Source organism: Martes martes (assembly GCF_963455335.1).
Source record: "Martes martes genome assembly, chromosome: 5".
NCBI lineage: Eukaryota > Metazoa > Chordata > Mammalia > Carnivora > Mustelidae > Martes > Martes martes.
In genome coordinates, this window is record NC_137892.1 from 114,220,192 (window position 1) to 114,242,972 (window position 22,781).

General features: G+C 34.1%; 1 protein-coding gene across 1 annotated transcript in view; it reads right to left on the reverse strand.

Moving 5' to 3' along the window:
• GABRA1 (gamma-aminobutyric acid type A receptor subunit alpha1) overlaps positions 1-22,426 on the reverse strand; it is a gene marked incomplete at both ends in the record, with an annotated part of 53,614 nt that extends 31,188 nt beyond the window's left edge. The window contains 3 exons of the mRNA XM_080804420.1: positions 4,731-4,798; positions 18,847-18,959; positions 22,353-22,426. Of these exons, the coding sequence (XP_080660546.1) occupies positions 4,731-4,798; positions 18,847-18,959; positions 22,353-22,426 (255 nt within the window). The remainder of the gene's footprint in view (positions 1-4,730; positions 4,799-18,846; positions 18,960-22,352) is intronic.
• Positions 22,427-22,781: the final 355 nt, after the last annotated feature.

Below are 22,781 nucleotides of genomic sequence, written 5' to 3' on the forward strand. Positions count from 1 at the left end.
TTGGTGTCCCATTTTCTAAGAACTGCCCTTGCAACATTGCCATGGTAGCAGCAGGAGGTTCTCAGCATGACCTCACCCTTGGGGTCATAGTGCACTAGACCAGGATGGGTCAGAGCTCCTTCTTTAGGAAGCTGGAATATGAGGAAGGAGAGCAGAAGCCACAACATAATGGTTATGGATGTAAGTTCTAAACCTGCTAACTAGAACTGAATTGTCTGTCTGCCAGATGTGTGACCTTAGGTCATTCTCTATACTCCAGTTTCCACTCTATAAAGTGGGGATCAGACAGCAGTGATTTCACTTGCCTATTGTAAGAAGAGAGTTAATGATGCAAGTGAACAGTTTACAAGAATGTCTGAAACACAGGAAGTTCTCAGTAAACATTAGAAGTTATTTGTCTCCCCACTTCTTTGCTTATCAACACAAATTTATATTAGATTTCAATGTAGCTGAGAATGATAAAAGTGCTCTTTGTTTGGACTGGTAGCAGGATAGGAAACCTCAGGAAAGTGAGGTGGTCATAACCAAGTTAAGTAAAATCTGAAGGCAAAGGAAAAGACTCTACAGAAGACTGAACAAGTAGGAAGCTCTGACAAAGATGCTGTTCAAGGTTCAGTGTTCTAGCGGCCACCATTCAAGTGACAAGTCTCTCCACGTTACCTTGTTCAATACAGTAGGCCGCTAGAGAATGTGAGTCTTACTCTGAAGACTGGACAAAACATTCATTATGTTCCTAAATAAATATTGTTTTGAAGTGTTCCCACTTGCATCATCTACTATCATCTCTGTGTGCTTTGACTTCATACGTTTTCACCAGCATGGAAAACAGGGCTCTGCAATTGTGCTACCTGGATATTTCTGTCAGAACCTAGTGCCCTGGGATTGTGCCGTTTGATTGCCAATTAATGGTTTTTAAAATAAAGTTAAGGAGTTGCCCTAATTTTGTTTTCTATTCCAGATGAAGTCAGATGCCTTGGGAGCTGTGGAACCTCTAGGGGCACACAGCCTGAGTTCAAGTTGCTACTTAGCTAGGTCACTTTCCTCCTCTGGAAAATGCGGATAATAACAATGCCTAGGTAAAATCATGAGTACTAGATGAAATATGTTCTATAAACCTATTAGCATGGTGCTTGACGTATTGTAAGCATTCATTACTATTGAATTCTGTTATTACGGTTATCCTTATTAGATATTTTATTAGTTATCACTTTAAAAACTACAAAGCTTTTGTCTTGAAAAATAGCTTTGTCATTGGCCTTCTAATTTTGATAGACTCTAAATCATACTGCTCTTTATTTGTAATTCACCCATAATGTGGTTTAAATGAGTAATCTTCAATGAATTGGCCAGGTAGCCACTTAGCATATCAGTTGTAGACCTGGGTAATTTGGTCCTCTGAAAGAACAATTCAAACATTATCTTGTTCAGAAATTTTAGGCACCAGGAAGTATAACTGGCTTAGACACTCTATTCCTTCTTCCTATCTGATTTTCGACCAAAGGCCATTTATGAAAAGTAATGCACAAGTCATAGACTTAATGGTGTATCAAAAACCCCAACATACACCTTTAGTCCAAGAAAAAAAAAATCAGTGTTTCCTTAAATGACAATCTAAGCAAATAACTCAAAGGTATGCCAAATATTGTCAAGAGAAAATATGCCTTTATTTGAGCACTGTCCTGTAACAACTCGTATTGAGCATCTAATCTATGTGAGGCATTATGAAAGATGCCACCGATAGAGAATATTCATTTTTAATTATGATGATGATAATGATAATAATGATAATGAGGAGGAGGAATAATATCATTATCAATGTGTGATGTTTGTAATGCTTCATCCCCTCTTGATGTTTCCATTTATGAGAAGAGAGCTTCACTGGTGCAAAACTTCTGAATGCTCTCCAATCCCTATTATTTAGGGAGGGGAAGAGGGAAGAATAATTTCATTTGATGGGTAAATCTGGAAGGAGAAATCAATCTTGCCTATCTCAGCCTCTTCTTGCTGCTCTGTTCACAAGACTCACAAATTCTGTTGATTCTCCATGCTAGAAGTTTTATATGGACAGTCTCTGCCCTAACAAATGGAGGCCAAAGTCTTGCCAGGTGACTGGGTGGGTTAATCAGATCGATTCTGATGTTTACTCTCTGGAAACTCACTTGTCTACAGAAATAAAGCACCTTTCACAGGACCTTAATAATTAGTAATGAAGATGATTATTCTCAATTTCTAAATCCCTTATTTTATTATCTTATTTCTCAAAAGGTTCAGAACTCAGGAAAGAGGGTATTATTTGTTGAGTCTCACAAGACTTTGTTGTAAAGACAATAGAGACACCTAAACCTATCATTAAGTAAGTAGTAATTCAACACTTACTATAAGGCAACCATGCGCTGATACTCTGAGGGATGTGAGGCAAATGTATCTTTACATTTTTCGGCATTACTTTAGGAAAATAAGACATTTATATAAGAGAAATAACTTTACAAAGCAGTGTTATAAATGACGCCAAAAGCTAAGCTATTATTTTATAGACAACAAATGTGACTAGAATACAGAAAGGTAAACCTCATCCATTATCGGATTAATCAAAAAAAAAAAAAAAGGTTTTCACTAAGCTTTTGGGTCTTGATTTGGGCCTTTGTGGAAATGTAGAATTTAGATGGGTGGGAAACAGAGGGAATTTTCCATGAAGGATACACAGCATGATAAGGAGTTCAGAGGCAAAAGTAATAACTATTGAGTTTACTGAGAGTTTATTGAGTTTATTGAGCACTATCTATAAACACTTTATTTACATTGCTCATTTAAAATTCCTAACTATCTTACAAGGAGAGGTTATTACAATAATACAGCCATTGTAGAGACTTTGAGGCTTACACACTTTAGTGATTTGCCCAAGGTCATGCTATCAACAGTGGTGAGATGTAAATTCAGCCAGCCTGGATCCTAGACAAGTTCAGCTCACCCCCAAGTGCTATGGCCTCACAGAAAGTAGTACTTAAGCAAATGACTAAAGTAAATTGTCAATATTAGGAACAAGAGAGGACAGGTGGTAACATCATCTGTGAACTGTATGGAATACAGGCAGAGGAATTTAAATTTGACCTTAAACCTAACTGGGATCTATTAAATGTTCTTAATTAGAAAAGTAGCACGAGAGAATAGTGCTTTAAGACAGAATTCCAACATGGGAGAATCACAAGAAGTCCTCGGGGTGAATAGTTTAGCAAAAAATAGTGTATAACAATATTTCAAGAAAGTGGTCTACAGATCAACCACTATAATAAGTTGCCAAAGAAATAAATACACACTTATGGCTAATTATTATATTTCTATTTCTTGCATAGTAATAATGGCTGACATTCATTGAGTGCTTCCTATATGCTAAGAACTTTTACAAGCTTTTCATGTATGAATTCATTTAATATTTATGATAACCCCATGAGGTATTATCATCACTCCCATGTTACACATGAAGAAACTGAGGCAAAGAGATGTTAAGGAACTTAACACACCCTTATAGGCACAGAAGTTGACAGCCAGCAGACAGCATTCTGGTTCAGAAATCTATATTCTTACCTAACACTCTCTTATGCTTGGTGACTCTGATTTGCATAGTTCGTACATTTCATAACCTATGTTAAGATTTAACCTATCTAATTATCCTGAGCCAGCATTTCCCAGTGTTTGGCTCGCAGAGGATTAGCTCTACAGAATGTCAACAGGTACCATATTAAAGGTTTAGACAAATATGACTGGAAAACACTAGATTAAATGTAGTTAAACAGGTTTCCTTACTTCAGGACTTGTCAGAGCTGCCAAAGTGGGTACACTTGTGAATTTCCACACTTTGAAAAATGCTGGTTTCAACTGATATTTTTTGTAACTTTTATTCTCAATCCCTTGAATTATTATGAAATCAGAGAACTTTTATGTAAAGATGGTGTCAACAGAAAGGCATTTCAAAAATAATATTCAATAAATATATCTTTGAAATATTTCATAACAGTGTGTCTTCATGGACTCTATGATTTTTTTTTATTACATAGGAGATTGGCTATTATGAGTATGCAAATATTACATCAGAGTTCTACTCTTATACCAATTGCCATCAGATAGAAGAGAAATTCATGTTAGCTTATTGGGTTGGGAAAAGAAAGAACAGGTATGCACTAATTTTATTTTCATTCTTGGTAATAATTAATGAATTTCTTTTGCAGTGAAGCTAAACATTTCCCACCAATGTGTTTTATTTGAACTATTTCTCTAATTCTGGTCAACTACTCACTCAGCTTTTATATTCACATCCCCCTTTCTAGCCAAGAATAATTCAGAAATCATGATGTTCATGGCTATTGTATAAGAATGCTGGCTATCTAGAGACATAGCATCTTTCAATCAACATGCCCTCCTAAATAAAATGTAAGGCAGATTACACTATTTGGCTTACAGAACATAACCCAAGTCAAAGCAATCATTTCAGGGGTAGAAAAAAAGAAGACTGCAGTGGTTGATATCATAAATGGGTTTGGTCTGGAAAGTAAGCGGGTATTTTCTATGATATAAATATTATATGTTAGTATATGTTGTATATTATGCATACAGAAAAACACAAAGATATAGCTAAGCTATTTCAAGTTGTTCTCTAAGTACTTGGTTTATATTTTCCTTTCAAAAGTTAAACTTAGGAAATACACCAAGAAAACCAAAAATGCAGTGTCACTTACCATATCATGGTCTGAAACAGGTCCGAAACTGGTGACGAAGATGTCAGTCTTCACTTCAGTTACACGCTCTGATGAAGCAGGAAATTGGGACAGTGAATGTCTATCAACAGTCCTTATTAGATCTCACTACCACATACTCACACCCAAATGGGAAATTTATTGGCTTTGATTAGCTATTTCTAAAATTGGTCCACTGTGTAGTCCTGATAATTTACTGCTTACACATGAAATTTCACAGTTAATATTTTTCAATGGAGAATGGAGCCTAAATATGCCACTTTGGGAGGCTGACTTTATGGAGAAGTCAGCTGTTGCTTAACGAATTCCTCAAGAATGGGCACACTTTCCTAATGATACCAAGCCATTTCACATTGTCATAAAAAAATATGTTGGCATATGGGTGTCATTTAAGCTTAAATACTCTTACAGAGCTCACAGATCCTCTAGCTATTTCGGATACTTCTGGGAAGTATACAGTATACTGTAGCAAGCTTTATTAACTCCTTAAGGGCTCAAGGGCATGTTTTGTAAATGATGGTTTCTGGCATTAAATCATAACTGAATCATCCAAATTACTCCCCAGGAAAAATCTGACAACCTATATCAATACTTGCAATTTTGAGGACGAGAAGAATATATTATGGCACAGAAAAAGTTAGTTTAGTAGATTCCATTTCAAGTTCAATGCGATTTTATTTTATTAGTCTCTGAGGCATATATATCAACCAATAAAACATATTCATTATAGTCTGGTGACAACTCAACACAGGCATTTTCTTTTTTTTTTTTTTTTTTTTTTAAAGATTTTATTTATTTATTTGACAGACAGAGATCACAAGTAGGCAGAGAGGCAGGCCAAGAGAGAGAGAGAGGAGGAAGCAGGCTCCCTGCTGAGCAGAGAGCCCGATGCGGGACTCGATCCCAGGACCCTGGGATCATGACCTGAGCCGAAAGCAGAGGCTTTAACCCACTGAGCCACCCAGGTTCCCAACACAGGCATTTTCAAGGAAATTCAGTCCCCCCCCCAAAAAAAATGACAGAAAAATGCTGCTTTCATAAAAGGACACAATTTGTTTAGAGGTGAGAGTGAAAAAGATGGCTTTGTAATTTTAAACTGTAGCTCTGAGAAATAATGGTCCAGTATCTTAAGCAATTCATTTTATTTATCAGGACATTTATATCTCTGAGGTAGGACATTAAAAAGGTGATCCAGTATATGCGGTAATGAATTCTTTTGAAAATCAAGAATTTTATCTCTCAGCAATTCACTTGTAAACAGTTAATACTTCCAGTATAAATTTCTCTCAAGAAGGTCATGTTGTATACTGTACATAATGTGTACCACAAATGAGAATATAACTTGGAGGTAGAGATAATTCCTCCAATAACCAATATAATATTTTTTGGCTCATTTCCCTTCCCCCCTTTCTTTCTTTTCTTCCTTTTTTCTCCCTAACAATTTCATTGGCTTCAAAATGTTTAAATGAGCCCCTTGACGTAAGAATTACCTGAGATTTACTCTTTAAAAAACTTGAAAATGGAGGACATAGTTTAAGACAAAGAAAATAGAGCTGTGTTTTTAGAACTCACTTCCTAGGGCACCTGGGTGGCTCAGTGGCTTAAGCCTCTGCCTTCCTTCAGGTCATGATCTCAGGGTTCTGGGATCCAGCCCCACATGGGGCTCTCTGCTCAGCAGGGAGCCTGCTTTCCCCTCTCTCTCTGCCTGTCTCTCTGCCTACTTGTGATCTCTGTCAAATAAATAAAGAAAATTAAAAAAAAAATTGTAGAGCTCATTTCCTTCCAAAGTCAGTGTTAACCTTCTATAGCAACTAAATAGCTTGAAAGGAACAGCCATCAGCAATGTCTTAGCTGGAGTAACCATTGGCCTGTTCTGGCTGTCTCCATCCTCTTTCTGTCTGTATTTGCCCAGTGCTTACATCTTTTTCTCTCCTGCACCCTCTTTCCATATGTATTCTTTATTCAATTAACTCTTTTTCTTAGTTTAAACATCTGTTATTTCTTAAGATTCCATCTAGAGCTCACACTTTATTAGAATACCAGGACTGACTTTCAATTAAGACAATAATAAAAAGAAAATGCATGTTATCTATTCCCAAAAGCTGGAATTTATTTTATTAATTGAGCTCATTTTTGTCCTTTCTTTTTCAGCATTTTCCTTTCTAGTTTAAGCAAAGGAGCATTTGATATGAAAAAAAAAATGAACTTATTGCCATGAAAATAGTACAAAAAGAAAGATATCAGGTAATAGAGAATTGGGTACATTTTCATCCTAATTACTAGTATCCCAGGTATGCTCCTTATTGGTAATAATTTTATTTCTTGTTATTTATGTAGATTAATTCTTTCTTTTAAAAGTACCCTATATTATGTGATCAAGGATAATTAATATTTATATTTTCTTTCTACAAAAATCTTCAAATAGTTGGATCCTCTTGTTATTTTATTTATTTTTCTAAGTGATTGATTCAACCTAATTTTGTTTCTAAGGTTGAGTTTTGATTCTCTGCAGATTTTAAACTGTAAGACTTATGGTGAATATCTTACAGATCTGGGTAACATCTACAGAATTAAAACTATGTCCATTCTTTCATTTTTATTTTTGTGGTAGGGATCTACTATTAAATGCATGTTCATTTGGGAAATACGTATGAATCCCTGTCTGCATACTTGCAAGTGCTTTGCAGTTTGGGACAGCTTTCCTGAGCTCCTTTATCACCATTATCTATTTCTTGAGTGTAGGGAGGGCATAATTTTTACACTTCAAGGTAACTCTCCAAGGTAGCTAACTTAACAAAAATTGGCTTAGTGGATGTTTTAGGAGCAACCAATCTGTTTTATCTAGCATGATAAAGTGCTCTAAAGAAATGAGATACCCACTTGCCAAATATATGGGCTATTTCCCTCTGCTGTTTTTAAATTGTTAGTAAATGATGTTGCCATATAACTAACAAATTATAAAGACCAAAAAGCCTATTTATAAAGATTACTGTACCAATAAAATGGAATGTAAAACATGGTTAAGTTTATACACATTAACTGCCAAACATAATTGTTAGTGTGCCATATAGAAAGATTAGGAATAAATGCAAAGCAGTTCACACAAATGGCTATAATCACACTTTAAAAATCTATTTCTTTAATCCTTTATCTATCCTTGCCCCTAAGTATATTTACCATACCAGTTCATCATCTTCAAGTGCTTGACCTTATTTTCTACTAGTTCTCTCCCTCTGATACTTCCCAAACATCACCACTGTAATATTCCAAGGCATGTACCCTGACTGAGAGCCCTCACCTGAGTCCTTCAGACAACCTTCTCACCATGCACTCTAATCATACAGATATCCTTAAAGAGTTTCTGATTTGTGCTCTCTGTTCATCCTGTTTCTCCTCCAAACATATTCACAAACCCTAAGGTTAAGGTAGCAAAATTTCCAAACTGAAGGTTACCTGGTGGGGGTTGGGAGGGGTGCAGGGACACTCAACTACTAAACGTAAGAGGTGGGTGATGGCACCAGAAGAGAAAGGACGATGGTGCAACGACATCCAGGAAGCCATCTGGAACTTGGGATAAGGTAATTAAAGAAAGGGAACAACAATTTCTGTATTTTTCCCTCTAACGTATTTTCCTTGCCACATACCCAAACGGTTTTCTTTGATTTGTCATCAGCTGTTTGTGAGTGGCCAGTTTCCACTGCTGAAAAACTCTGCGTATTATGTGTGTCTCTGGAAGATTCATCATGAAAATTAGCATGTCAATGTCTCTAAGAAATCATGTTTTAAATAAATGTCATCAACCTTTTTTATCCCTGTATTTCCCAAACTTATCTGGGAATGTTACTCTAAAATGTTGCAAAAGCCTTATGGTAAACATAAGGCTAATGTTATTTATCATGTTGTTTATTTAAATTTTTTTAACTTGAAAGTATGTTCAGAAATTTCAAAAAGAAAAATATGTAGAAAATTAACCCCCTTAGAATACCTTCATTCACATACATCTACTGCTAATATCTTGATGTATTCCTTTCCTCCTTTTTTTTTCCTATTCAAATAACTATCCTTAAACCACATTCTAATTCAGTTGAGTACAATTTCAGTGACAAGAAATAGGTTCCTTTGACCAAAACTATGTTTTTCCTTACAACTCACAGGCAATTTCCTTAGTGATATGTGAAGTCATTCTTTAGACAGAAGATTTATAATTCAGAGTGCAAAGGTTCAAGATAGAGGACTGTTATGAATGTACTTTAGTCAAATTATAAAAAGTTAACTTGCCTTTTCAGTAAAGAAATGATTATCTGAAATCCAGACCCATTTAGGTCTAGGATCAGGCTTAAATGGAAGATATGTTCATATGTATGTGCTTGGGCTGATATCTCAAGAGAATTGTTGAGGAACCTTCTTTTTTCCAAATCTGGGAAGATTTAGTCATCTTTCCCCCCCTCCTTTCCAACTTGAAATTCCCACAAATCCCCATTAAGGGGAGAAATATATAGATACATAATTTTAGGATGTTATTTATTATTTAAGGAATTATTTATTATTTAAGGAACATTAGAACATTAAAATCCAAAGTGTATGCTCTAATACCAGACTTTATTGATTCAGCACTGGGCTCTAGTGTTATTAGAAATACCTAGAAAGTACTCAAGGCCTTTCTACAGATCACATGAGGAAAAGTGAAGATACTTTAATGTTCTAAAATATTCTATTTAAGACCACACAACATGAGTCAGGAACTTCTAATGAAGTTTAGCTAGAGTGATTTTACAGTTAGTCAAAGGTAAACATCAATGAACCCCTTATGAAATTAGGAAATTGTCTGAAAATGGAAATCAATTAAAATAACTCAGAGGAAATGTTCAAAGAGCAGATTAATTAACAAATAATTTTTGAAGTATTTTCTTCAGAGTAATCCTTCCCTGTCCATTATAAAAAAAAATCAATAGTCTTTAAAATTTGTATAAATTTATATACATGTTAGACTGTCACAGGGATAATCACGGAATAGTTCTGTAAAATGAAATTATAATGATGGTGATTATTATTATAGTAATTTGGATACCTTAAAATAGTACATCAATGTCAGCAAAATTTTTGATGATAAATAAACCAATTAAAATCAGTCTTTAAAGAAGATATCCTTCAAACATATACTTTATAGACATATATAAATGCTTAATGTGCTTATATATATGATTTGTGTATATTTAAATGTTTTTATATATATACACACAAATGTATATCTATATATACACACACATACACATACTGTATTATATACTCTTTAGCTGTTAGACAGTACTAAATCTGTTTTTAACAGAGATTTCTTATAATGTGGATATCCTGCTGATAAGTATTGAAATAACAGATGTTTTGAAGTGATAATTCAAAAAGATGATTAGTGCTTGAGGCAGAAATGAGAAAAGCAGTATAGTATAGTAAGTAGTAAGCACATTGGATTAAAAGTCAAAACACTCAGATTTTAACTCTGATTCTCCTGGAGAACAAGCTGTGTGATTTTAGGTACAAGCCTTTAATCTTTCTGAGCCTGTTTTTTCCCCTTTTCAGTGAAGAAATAACACCTGCAAAGTTGAGTACATCACACTAGAGTAAGGGTGGAATAAGATTAGATGCTAAAAACACTGTGAAATATATTTGTTGGGTATGTTAGTTTAACCAACAAATGTTTACTGAGCATTTTCTACACGCCACACAGGCATGGCTCTAAGTAATAATAATGGGTTGGTGAACAAAAGTGCAAATGTTCCTATTCTGTAGCACATCTTACAGTCTTGGGGAAAAACTATTTTAGATAGGTTAGAAACATAAATAGGAGAGATAAATAGATGATAGATTAGACACACAAATTGGTAGTAGATGACAGGAAGGTGATAGATATAATTACATATATAATTATATCCAAACACATACACGAATTATACTAATTCTGTAAGTACTCTGAAAGGATGTCTTTTGAAGAGATAAATTTGAACTGAGACCTCAATGATGAAAAAAATTCAGGGAGGAGCAGAAAGAGAAAGACGATTAAAGGAAGAGAGGAAAGAACAAGATCTGAGGTGAGAACAAATGTGTGATATTTAAGACACAAAAAGCCAGGGGGCACCTGGGTGGCTCAGTCAGATAAGCATCTTCCTTTGGCTCAGGTCGTGATCCCAGGGTCCCTGAGATTGAGCCCTGTACTGGTCTCCCTGTTCAGTGGAAAGCCTGTTTCTCCCTCTACCCCTTCGCTCATTTGTGCTCTGTCTCTCTCTCAAATAAATAAAATCTTAAAAAAAGAAACAGAAAGTCTGATAATATATCTGGAGCCTGGTTATGCCAATGATCATGGTACAAGACGACACTCTGGATGCGAGTGGGACCACACCTAAAGAGCATTCTGCATTTCACTACGCAGCTGACCTTTATTCTAATGCAATAAAGAGCCTTTGGGTAATGAAGTGAAATGATGTTACTTACGGTTTAAGAAGATAGCTGATGCTGTGTGAATAATGCGTTGTAAGAGTGTCATAAAAAATGGAATAGGGAATCAACAATGAAGAATTAAAGATGGTGTTTTTATTAAGAATGCCTATCACAACAATTTATTTAATATGGTATTGGCCATATTTTCACTGGAAATGCTGTCTACTGAGGAACTCAGAGTAATATTCACTAGACCCTATTCTGTAGACTTATAGCTTATGAAGGGGGTTTATTGTCTCGTTTATGTTATTTTTATCTGTTAATTCAAAGAAGCAGTCACTGTATGGAGACTAAATGGACTAATATTAGTCATCATAATAAAGTATATCTTAAAACCCCACTTGGAAATGGTCCTGTTTGGAAACTGAAAATGTTCTGGGCTCCCTACATAACTGTCAGTGTGTACTCCTGGAATGGACAATGTTTCAGCTCCCTGCCAATCTGCCTGGGGCAACATTTTTGCTCCCTGTCCTTCATTTCCGTTCCCTAAATTCTTTAAAATAATTGTCAACTTTCTCTAGCTGATATGTAGAGCTACTTAATTGTGGCTGTGTTCAGCTACTAAATCTGGATATGGGGTAGAAACCCACATTTCGAGGTAACTAAACAATCCCTGATCCTTTTGTGTTTTCAGATTCTAAGTACTCAAATGATACAAGCATCTTCCGGGGGGAAAAAAGGGAAAGTTTACCATGGCAGAGAGGAATCTCATTTTCCATTGAGAATTTCCCTCCTTCCCTCCTTATGTTATAGGCAATTTCTATTGAGAGGTGGTAACCTATAGAGAGTTGGCTGTGTTGGAAGAATGGGTTTCTTTTGGTCTATGTAAGTCTTGATCAAAATTGTATAGCTGGGGCACCTGGATGGCTCAGTCAGTTAGGCATCTGCCTTTGGCTTGGGTCATGATCTCCGGGTCTTGGGATCGAGCCCCACATTGAGCTCTCTGCTCAGCAGAGAGCCTGCTTCCCCCTCTCTCTCTGCGTGTCTCTCTGCCCACTTGTGATCTCTCTGTCAAATAAATAAATAAAATATTTTTAAAAATGTATAACCTGTAATAGCTTTGAGGCATTATACTTCCTGTTCCCATCACAGCATTTTAGTTACATAAGACTAACACTAAAGCAATCTTTGGAGGAATATGGGATCTATTTAGGACTGTGTTTTCTCTTAAGTTTTCCAAAACGGCAGAGTTTCTCATCTCAGAAACACTAGAACATTATTTTTCAAGCAAGGAATTCAGATTCTACCTGGAAAAAAAAAATTACAGAAAACTTTTAAAAAAATATTCTACATTGCTTCTAGAATCAAGATGGGAAGTGAAAACTATAAAAAGTTCAAAAGTAACTGCACAGAAAATACACTGAAGCTGTTACTAATAATTTGGTCTTTATAACTTGAGCATAGTCTCAGTGGCTACATTTTACCTCAGGAAATTCTTGGCACTGATCAGTCGATGATTTATACACAACAGGAAACGATGAGAGTAGAAAGTTTCTAAACATGCTACAACATTCCTTTGGGTATCTAGTTTGGATTCATTAGACAAGCTGGCTTCAGGAGCTGACTAGAGATCCCAGCCAGTGAAGGTTAAAAGGTGCTCTCTGTTCATTTTAACAGTTCCTCTTGGGTTTTTAGTAACTGCTTTTTCTCAAAACTTCAACTGAATTTGGGAATGTCTAGATATAATATTTCTGTGAAAATGGATTACATTATGCCAGAGTCTGAGTATCCGCTCCACAGCTCACATTAAATGCACCAGATAAGGCTACAGCAAATTCAGAATGAAGGATTCCAGAGTCACATTTCAAAAGGTAATACTAAAGCCATGATCTGGTAAAGGAAATATAACACCCCTTCCACCAACAAAAAATATTAGACGAATCTAACCTTTCAAATTTTTTGGATGTTGTTATTAATTTAGAATCTTTTCATTCTGTCAAAAGCCATCACATTGTCCTCTTAATATCTCATCCTCTTAAGTTTTGAAATTCTGGCTGTTTAATAGAAATATAAAATGTATGTGTTAACTTCAGTTGAACATGAATAAAATGGTTGTCTCTGATCTCAGAATCACACAGGATACAAATAATAATAATAATAATAGGATAAATAAATTATAAATTAATAATTTTAAAAATTACATGAATATTGGATGCGTTGGAATCCTGAGATAGAACAAAGTTGAATTTTGAAAAAGAATTAAATGATGCTTCTTTCTCCAGCCCCTAGTCACCTAAATTTTACAAAGCCACAAAAAACTTCCCAAAAGTTAATCTGCTTTTTTTCCAGAGTGCTTAATTTTCCACCTTTACTTCTTCTGATGTAAAAAAACCAAAAAAACAAAAAAAAACAATAAAACAAAAACCCATAACCAAAGATCCCAAGCTAACTCCCCCAGGAGTTAACACCACTTTGCCAACTGCATGCATATCCAACCCAGTCACCTTGCTTAGCTGGAGATGTTTACATCTTAACGCTGAGGTCTCTTGCAATAATTAAGCTAAAGGAAGTCTAAAAGGCCTTATATAGCATTACGAATCCCAAATTGGGAAAATTAGGAAGATAAGGAGAAAGTCTGCTTTGACGTATGATTGTTTGTTAAACATCAGTTAGTGCTAAAATAACTAGAGAGAAAACCCCAATTATATTCCACTTACAACTATTCATCTAACTGATACATTCGAGTAAAAAATGACACAAATAAATAAAAATCCTAACTCTGTATGACTTACAGAAAAAAGAAGAAAATCTTAACTAATTATCTGTTAAGAGTATGGTAGGGATAAATAAAGTCCATTGTCTACCTACATTCCTATCTACTCATTTACTGATTTACTTCTCCTCCCATCTCCTGGGTTTGTCACATGATGATTATGAATTCACTCTCTTAACTTTACCATCTTCATCTTTATGGTTTGATGATACAATCTTTGAGAGGCATCCATCCTCCTATATATTACTTACTGAGATTAAACCTAAGGCAATATTTAGAAATTTAGAAAAATATTTCCAGAAACTATCATTAGCAGGGAGGGAGCAAGTGAAAAGTTCTGTAGTCCCTTGAAAATGCGGCTCAACCAAGATCTCATTCCTTTGACACTATCCTGTTTGATTTCTATTTAAAAATGGTTTTACCCTAATCAGTTTTCCAAGGAGTAAAATAAAATTGTTTATAGAAGAAAAGGTCTTTTGTAAGCAAGATGCTTAAGAAGAATCCTGTGAACGGGAGGGACAGTAACCCCTCAGCTTGCTGGTATGTTCCAGACAATAAACTGTACATGTCAACCTGGTTCACCCTGGGATTGTGTCATATCATTGATTAAATGTAGCCTGTACATAAGGTTGGGCAAAAGGAAAGGGTAAGATGTCACTGGAAGGGCATTACTTATCTTTAAAAACCTGAAACCTCCCTTCAGAATTAAGTTTGGGATCTGTGTTTAGAGGCTGTTTTTGCCCCCACCGAGAGCGCAGGGGGAACCAATGTGATGGTGGCCAAAATTTAACTTAGATGGTTGCAGTTCAGGGGCTGTATCATTTAACTTTTTAGGAAGTTCAAGAAAATTCAGTTAAGGAGAAACCTTCAGAAAGTGAATCATTTCAGAATGTGCTTGGTTTGGTCCTGATTTAAAATGAGAAGAGGAATCTTGATTAATCAAGGAACACCTGAGTCTACTCATCTGTAGATCACAGATCCCTCTCCTTTACCACTTTCTCTGTGTTGCTCTCCTTTCACATTCTCTATCCCTCTCACTTCCCTCTCCTCATCTTCAATGCCCCCTTTTGTTCTCTGTTCTTCTCTAACCTGCTCTTTCCTATCTTGCCGTTCTTTCTGGCTTTTACCTTTTCCCCTCCTCCTACCATTTTATTCCTCTGTACTGACCAGGCTTTAGGCAAAAGCCTTTCAAAAACATTCTTTAGTTCTTGGTTGCAAGGGAGAAGTAGCCCTCTACACCTCGCCCTCAAAAAAAGAGACTTTTAAATGAGAATGAATTCCACAACTTCTGACAATTTTGATTTGTATTTTCCGTCTACTGATTATTTAAATTCAAGTCTATATAAAGGTTCCTTCATTAACTTTGTATTTAAAATATGAACATGGCCAAATTACTGTTCTCTTTTGTTCTTGAATAGAGGACATTGCATCATTAGAATTCCACATATTGTATTCCTTTTCATCTCTCCTATCTAGAAAGAGAAAAAGAAAGAAAAGAAAAAAGAAAATGAAAAAAAAAAAGAAAAAGAAAAAAAAAGAAAAGGAAAAAGAAACAGAAAAACAAGTCCCTTCCTGGATATCTCTCTTTACGTTACCCTTCATTTTCACCTTCTCAGGATTGCTCTCTGGGCTCTCAAAAGGTAGACAATATCTGCATACTGGTTTCTATCAACTAGATGAACCAAGTTAATATATATTGTTTCTTAGTTATTGGACCCATGGTGTATATCTCCAAAGAGTATTGCTATGCCTTCGGGTGGCAGTATGTTTTTCTGAAAAACAGGTCATGATGAATTTGCACATAAAGAGTTTCTTCCATTAGTTTTGAGTCTCAGCTTATCATATTTCTATACCTTCTGAGGACATTCAGAACAAAATATCCCTTCCTTCTGCATAACATTATTCTTAAAAAAAAAAAAAAACAGACTTTTGTCATAATAGAGAAGAGAGTGGGCCCATTTCTCTCATAAGAGAAGATTAACTCAGTGGTGATCATGAAGCAATTAAAAGGAAACTTTTACCCTCTTATAAACTAATGATAATATTTCAAGTATTTGCTCTACATGGGCTTTTCATCTATGAAAATAGATAGATAAAAAAGCAAATGGATCTTGTAACAACAACAACAACAACAATAAGAAAGGTCCATTTCTGCAATGAAGATCTACTGGAATGTATGTCATACTTAAGAGAAATCTATGGTAAAGAAATGAAATTAAGTAACTACAGAGAAATATTTATTAAGTAATTTCAGTTTATAGCACTCAGAAAGCATTGTGGTAATATTTTTCTAATTCTATAGATGATAATGCTTTGGAAAATATCTAAAAACTGTATTTAATATTTTAAGGTATAGTTTTCTAAAGATAGACATTCTCAAAATGTACATAAAAGTACTGATGACTCTGGAGATACATGTAATAAATATGTTAGTATATCCCTTAAGGTTATAAGATGCACTCCAAAAAAATTTAATGAAAATTAAGTTAGTATTAAAGCTTCCTCATAACTGTCAAATTTATCAGATTTAATTGTAGTACACTCCAGGATGATACATAAAATAGAAACAGAGGTAAATATTTGAGCTACTTTTTAATTTGTTTTGTATACCATATCCTCAAAATCAATGTTTCTAGGAGTCACCGGTATCAGACAAGTCATCTTTAGCAAAGATTAAAGCACACCCATTCCTTTAACTTTTCTTGAGTCCTTGAATTATCTATTATCATAGCACATTATATCCATTTCAATTTAAAAGAATATACTTCGACTATATTTGGGCAACTACTATTTCTGTTCTTTAAACACATGTCTATTTTTTCTTACTTGGGGGGATTAAATAGATATTAAAAGTAGATTCTACCAAAACAGTAATGGTGCAGGTTCAATCAATGCAGTTGTTTCTGTTAACATATCTAGCATTATCTCATTTCTTGAAAATTAGCTTTTCAATTCATTCTTAGCCTACATTATACATCCCCAAATTCTATGGCTCTCTAAGGTCCAGGTATGCAGATGAAAAGTAGGTAAAATGATTCCTGTTTACACTCTATTTGATTAAAGAGTTAACACACACATTTATTTAAAAATTATTATATATAATTAAATGTCAAGGAGCAGTTCTGGGTTTGTTACTTACACTCCAAACAAGACAGCTGATCATTAAAGGTATGTGTGTGTGTGTGTGTGTGTGTGTTTAAAATTCTTCAACAAACTGAAAATTATGTATAAAGCTTATAGAGGTTACTCATATTCACATGTTAAAGTATTAAAAGGGATTTCCTAAACTAGAATGGAAACAGTGTTTCCTAGACGCATTATAAAATTCTGTTGATTAGTAAGGACTGATATCATGGAGTAGGAAGTAAAGGAATCAGATGCATGCCCATTAGTACTTTGGAAAGCCTTATTTTTTAAAAGTTGTATCACTATCCTGTTTCTTCCTTTTGTACATTCCTTCCCTACCTGAAATCTTTGCAACTTATTTCAAATTTTATGAATTAAGAACAATTTTCTTGAAGCCAATTTAAACATTTAGATATACACAAATATTACTGCAATACATCGCATACCCAATTATGCATTCCATTTAATGACCAAAACATTGTTCCTTAAGATTTTTTTTTCTCAGAATGTAGTAAAGGAACACTAGGCGGAATTCAAACCTGAAGGAATTTGTATAGCATGTCCAAGAATGGACATTTGAAATTGACAAGAAAGGACACCTGGTAAGGCCTCTGATGTATATTTGAATTGTGTCTTTGACAAAGCAGTTCCTCTTAAACCTCTGAGGCACTAATGGTGTTTGTTAGCCTCAAAACAGACCTATGATCCACATCCATGTGATTACACTACTCTCTCTCTCTATATATATATAAAGACTAAATTCATGCTACTGTTCAGTTTTAAAATCAAAATTTGGATTCCTAAGCTTCTTCTTTTTTGTATATATTTGCTACCTAAGTGAAGGAGAGCTGACTTTCTTAATATTGCTATTTAATTGGAATTTAAATATTGCTATCAAATAGTTTTTAACAAATGCTTCAGAGAAGGTGCAGCATTAGCTATAGTTGGGAATCATAGATTCTCACCTTGGTTTCCTGTGTGACTTTAAACAATAATTTATTTCCTTTCTTCCCTTGTTTTAGTCTGAGATCAGTATTTTGTTTTGGCTTTATTAGTCTCTGCTTAAGTAAATAAGATTGGTGGATTATCTTATTCAAAGGTTATTCAAATATGTGAGTAATATCTAGCACTATTTATTCTTATTGTAATAAATATTGTATTATTTAGCGCTTTTTTCTTCCTAAGTAGAAATCCATTAGTATAATTAATTGGTATATAAAGAAAAACAAATTTTTACTATAGAAAATTAGGGTTTAAGTTCAAATGCATGGTTAAAAAAATTACCATCTATCTCATTCACTTTTTATCCCAGAGTTGGTACTAATCTAATGCAAAACAATGGATCAATACGTAAAATTCAAAATAAATGTTTAGAGCATTAGGCTCAGAGATAATCTATTTGAATTCAGTGTAAACATAGCAATGCCAAATGAAGTAGATGTACTCTTTGGGCTAGCAGGGAGAATATTAACTTCATTTATTCCCTGGATAATAAAATCATTACACAGAAAACATTATGATTTCCAAGTAAATGTAACATTTTTTAATGTAATTATGAGATGTTTGTATCTGCCTTTTTCTACATATAGGTATGTGCACAGAAATACCATAGTAAATTGAACTAACATTGAGCAATCTATTAAAAATAGGATTAGTCCTTAAACTACATGCTACTATTCTTACCACTTTACATTTAGAAGGAAAGCAAGGCTTCATTAGTAAAGATTTGATACTGTTCTCTTAAATAAAAGCACAATAAATGCAACCCACCTCCCAATCCTGGTCTCAGACGATTGTCATAACCATCTAGGAGTCGGTCCAAAATTCTGGTGAAGACAGTAGTGTTGTCTTTAAGTTCATCTTGTAATGAGGGTTGTCCATAGCTGAAAAAGACATAAAGGCAGGTAATAATCTAAATTATATAATTCTATTAAAACCTTTTTTCCAAATAAAGCCTTCCCTAGATTTTCCTATCTTCTTTCCTATTGAATATTAATTTGAAAATTCCTTCCGGCAAAGTAAAAAAAAAAAAAAAAAGTCATATTTTAATTTTTACCATTTTCTCATATTTGTTATCACACATGATAAACTCTTTATTCTAATATTTCTAAATATGGAAGGGGAATTATAGGAAATGAGTTCTGTCTCTTTACCTGTATAAATCTCAGCATGTATACAATGCTATAATGCATGTTTCCCTGGGCAAGAAGGTTAATGCATGCTAAGGAGAAAAAAAAAATTCTGGCAAACTTCTGAAAAAAAAAAAAAAAAAAAAAAAAGAAAACGTATTTATGAGCTATCAAATTAGTAGTTTTGCTTTCATTTAATGTAACGTATAGCATTAGCCTAAGATTTCACCTACCAACATTTACTTCTTTCATCCACTTTATATCTATATATATAGATATAAAGGTAGAAATAGCTACATATATCTGTATTTATTCTTTTGATGTTCCTTTAGGATATTTAGATGAGAAAAAAAGTTAAAACTTGTTTCTTAGGATAATTATAGTCAAATAAGTGTGTAATTTCCATTCCCCTTAAGTTTTATGAACTGATTTCTACAATGTGCCTATTCAAATCTCTAATTAAATGAATTTTTGTCATTTCTGTCTTAAAGTAAGAGATACCTTGGAAAAGATATGGTCCAATATTCTTAATTTATGGTTTATTGAACTGTAGTGTGAGATTAGTGTTTTAAGAAAACATAGCAATCTGTGAGCAGAGCTTGAACTAGAACCCTGTTTTCTTCAACTTTTAGTCTAAAACTTTAGTTCTATTCTTCTATAATGGATTAATTGTTCCTATTTAAATCTTTCTAGCTTCAGCTATCGTTTCTACCCCTTATCATTACTAGTCTTTGAGTTTCAACCACATAGTGACCATAGTTCAAATACTGCGCATTTCTTATAACAATCACATTATCATTTATGGTTGTTGAATCATACTTTATGTAATGATTAGGATGACACCTCCAAAATCCTTTGAGAGAAGTTTTTTTATCTCAGTGGATCACACTCACTGATACATTTCAATGACAGCTCTGACCTTGAGTAAAAAAAAAAAAAAAAAAAAATGGAGAGTGTAAACTAAGAAACGCCACAAAAATATCACTTTCATACTCTCTGTTTAATATGCTTTTGGCTTCACTCTTGTGTGTTTATATTACTGATCAACGAAAAAAATAGTAACATCCGAAACCAGGATTCACTTATTTGACAGGAATAAGAAATATAAAGAAAGTATCATTTCAAAAACAAACACTATTTTTAAAAAGGTAATTAGTTTTATATTGTCAAAATTCAATGGCCATCTTTCTGATAAAATTTTAATTTAAAAATTAAAACTATTATAACTAAAGGCTCTTCATGATGTTAAATATATGAAATTCAACTGTATGGAACAATTTCCCATTCTCCTAAATTCAACATTAATACCACACAGCTTGATAGTTTATTCTCCTTTGGCAAAATTAAACATCTTACTAGTTTTTGAAATCAAATTTTCACTAAGCCTTCCAGGTTGTCTCATTAGCAGATGATACCAGTAAAGCAAAAATAGTTGTCTAAATGTAATTACTTATAAAAAGTCTTCACAAAACGAACTGTCACACATGCATGCATCTTTCAAGGATATTGGAAGGTCATCTTGATAAAGGTGGAAAAGAAATGCTAGTCCACTTTAAATTGTGAGGAGGGCCTGATCAAGTAGTCTAAGGAAGAAAGCAGCAAAATAAGAAGGGTAAAGATGAGATGGGGTAAGTGACAGAGCACAATTCGATTCTGGATACAATTCCTAGAATATGCAGTTGTCTATTACCTTTTCCTGCATTTTCTGTGTGTTGAAGCTTATACCAAATTCAGGAAAAACTTTCATCCCTGGTTTTATAAGTGCCGTTTCCACCAATTGTATGCATCAGAATGCAAATGCCAAAAGAGACTTTTCCATCCCTCCAGAAAACTAGTTCTGCTATCCCAGCTGGAATAGTAATCTTTATTTCCTGTGATTTTCTAATCAGGTTATTTTTCATCTCCACTTCTAATTTACTATGTCCAGTTATAACTGTCAAAGAATAACCCCAGGATAAAGATCAAGATTGTTTATTGCTCTTAAACACTTATGCCAATGTAAGGTTTCCTAAACAGAATATATAATTTGAAGAGAAATGTCAGTTACAGTACCTGATTTTGATTCCGAATGAACCACTCTATAATAAAACACTGTGCACTAACTCCATCTACAGGTCATTACAATAGTAACACTTCATATAATTTTTCAAAAGAAATGGAAAACATTTAACTCCTCGGATTAAGAGTATCTGGCAATAGTGGATCTCCTCTTCATCTGATAGTCATTACTTACCACACACAATAGCAAAAAATAAAAACAAAGTCTTAATTAAAAAAAAATTCCTAAATTCACATCTTTCCAGATTATTCCTTCTCTCCACCTTAACTTTTTAAGAGTTTACCTTCCATTACATCTCAAAGAACCTTGGGTTTTTATGTCTAAGACTGTCTTAAGGGCCACAGGAGTAGACCATGCAAGAAGTATAAAAGCAGATAAAGAAGAATCTGATAATTTTTGGTCACTTACATCACTGCTACTACAATATGTTTACATGCTTGATTTGATCATCAGCAAATTTTCAAATATGGTTAAGCATGTTTAAATTTTTCTCATAACTTTTCCCACAGTAGTCACGCTCAGAGAAGTTCAATTTTATGTAATGTTCTTAAATGTTTGTTTAGTATATTCTACCTCTATCGATTATACAAAGAATGGTTTCAAAACATAATATGCACACACATTTATGGAGACTTAGGACTTTCAAATTACAAATATTATTTTAAACTTTCCACTTTGATGCAGTCACAAGTTACTCTATGATCTTTACAGTTGGCTAGAAATTTTCTTGTTGGAAAATCAACTCATAGAGTATGCAGATATTAATTGGGGTAACTTTCTCTATGAATTAGGAAACTACATATTTCATTCAGTTACAACTGAACAGTGAAAAGTTCAATTTAAGATTTAAATGTTGAATTAATACATTCCTTTAACAAAAGCGTGTTAAGTGTATTCTAAACATCATGCAAATAAGATGGCTATTTTTTCATACTGCTCTTCTTTATTCTTAGTTGGGATTTTATTGCCGTTAAGTTTTTTGAATTCCCTTAGTCATGAATTCATCCAAGGACAATTTTCTTCCCCCTGAAAGAATAAATGAAAAGTTACAGAAATTATCATGCAGATTTAAAATAAAGTGCCCCCACCTTCTTCCAGTCAATGTGCTCAGAAGGAGGGTCCAGGCCCAAAGATACTCAGAGAGACCCGGACTTTTCTTCATTGCGGGCTTGTGCAGCTGAAAAGTAGAACAAGTAGAGATCAATGTCTCTTGCAAGAAACATCAGGTTATAACCACTAGGGCTGACTGAGGCAGTTCAGATGAATGCTTTGAAGTCAGGAAATGACCTCACTGGGATATGACACCTCATTGGAAGCAATGGAAACCTGGACCATCCATTCTCCACTATCCCTTCCTTTTCTCCATTCAGAAATATATCAGTGTCTTAATTTCTCCTGTAAAAGAATACAAGTTGAAATGCTTTCAAGTGCCAATATTGCCCAACATAAAAACTGTTTTTTTTTCCTTTACGTTTTATATTTCCAATATAGTGTGAATTACTCTCTTCTTGTTGTTT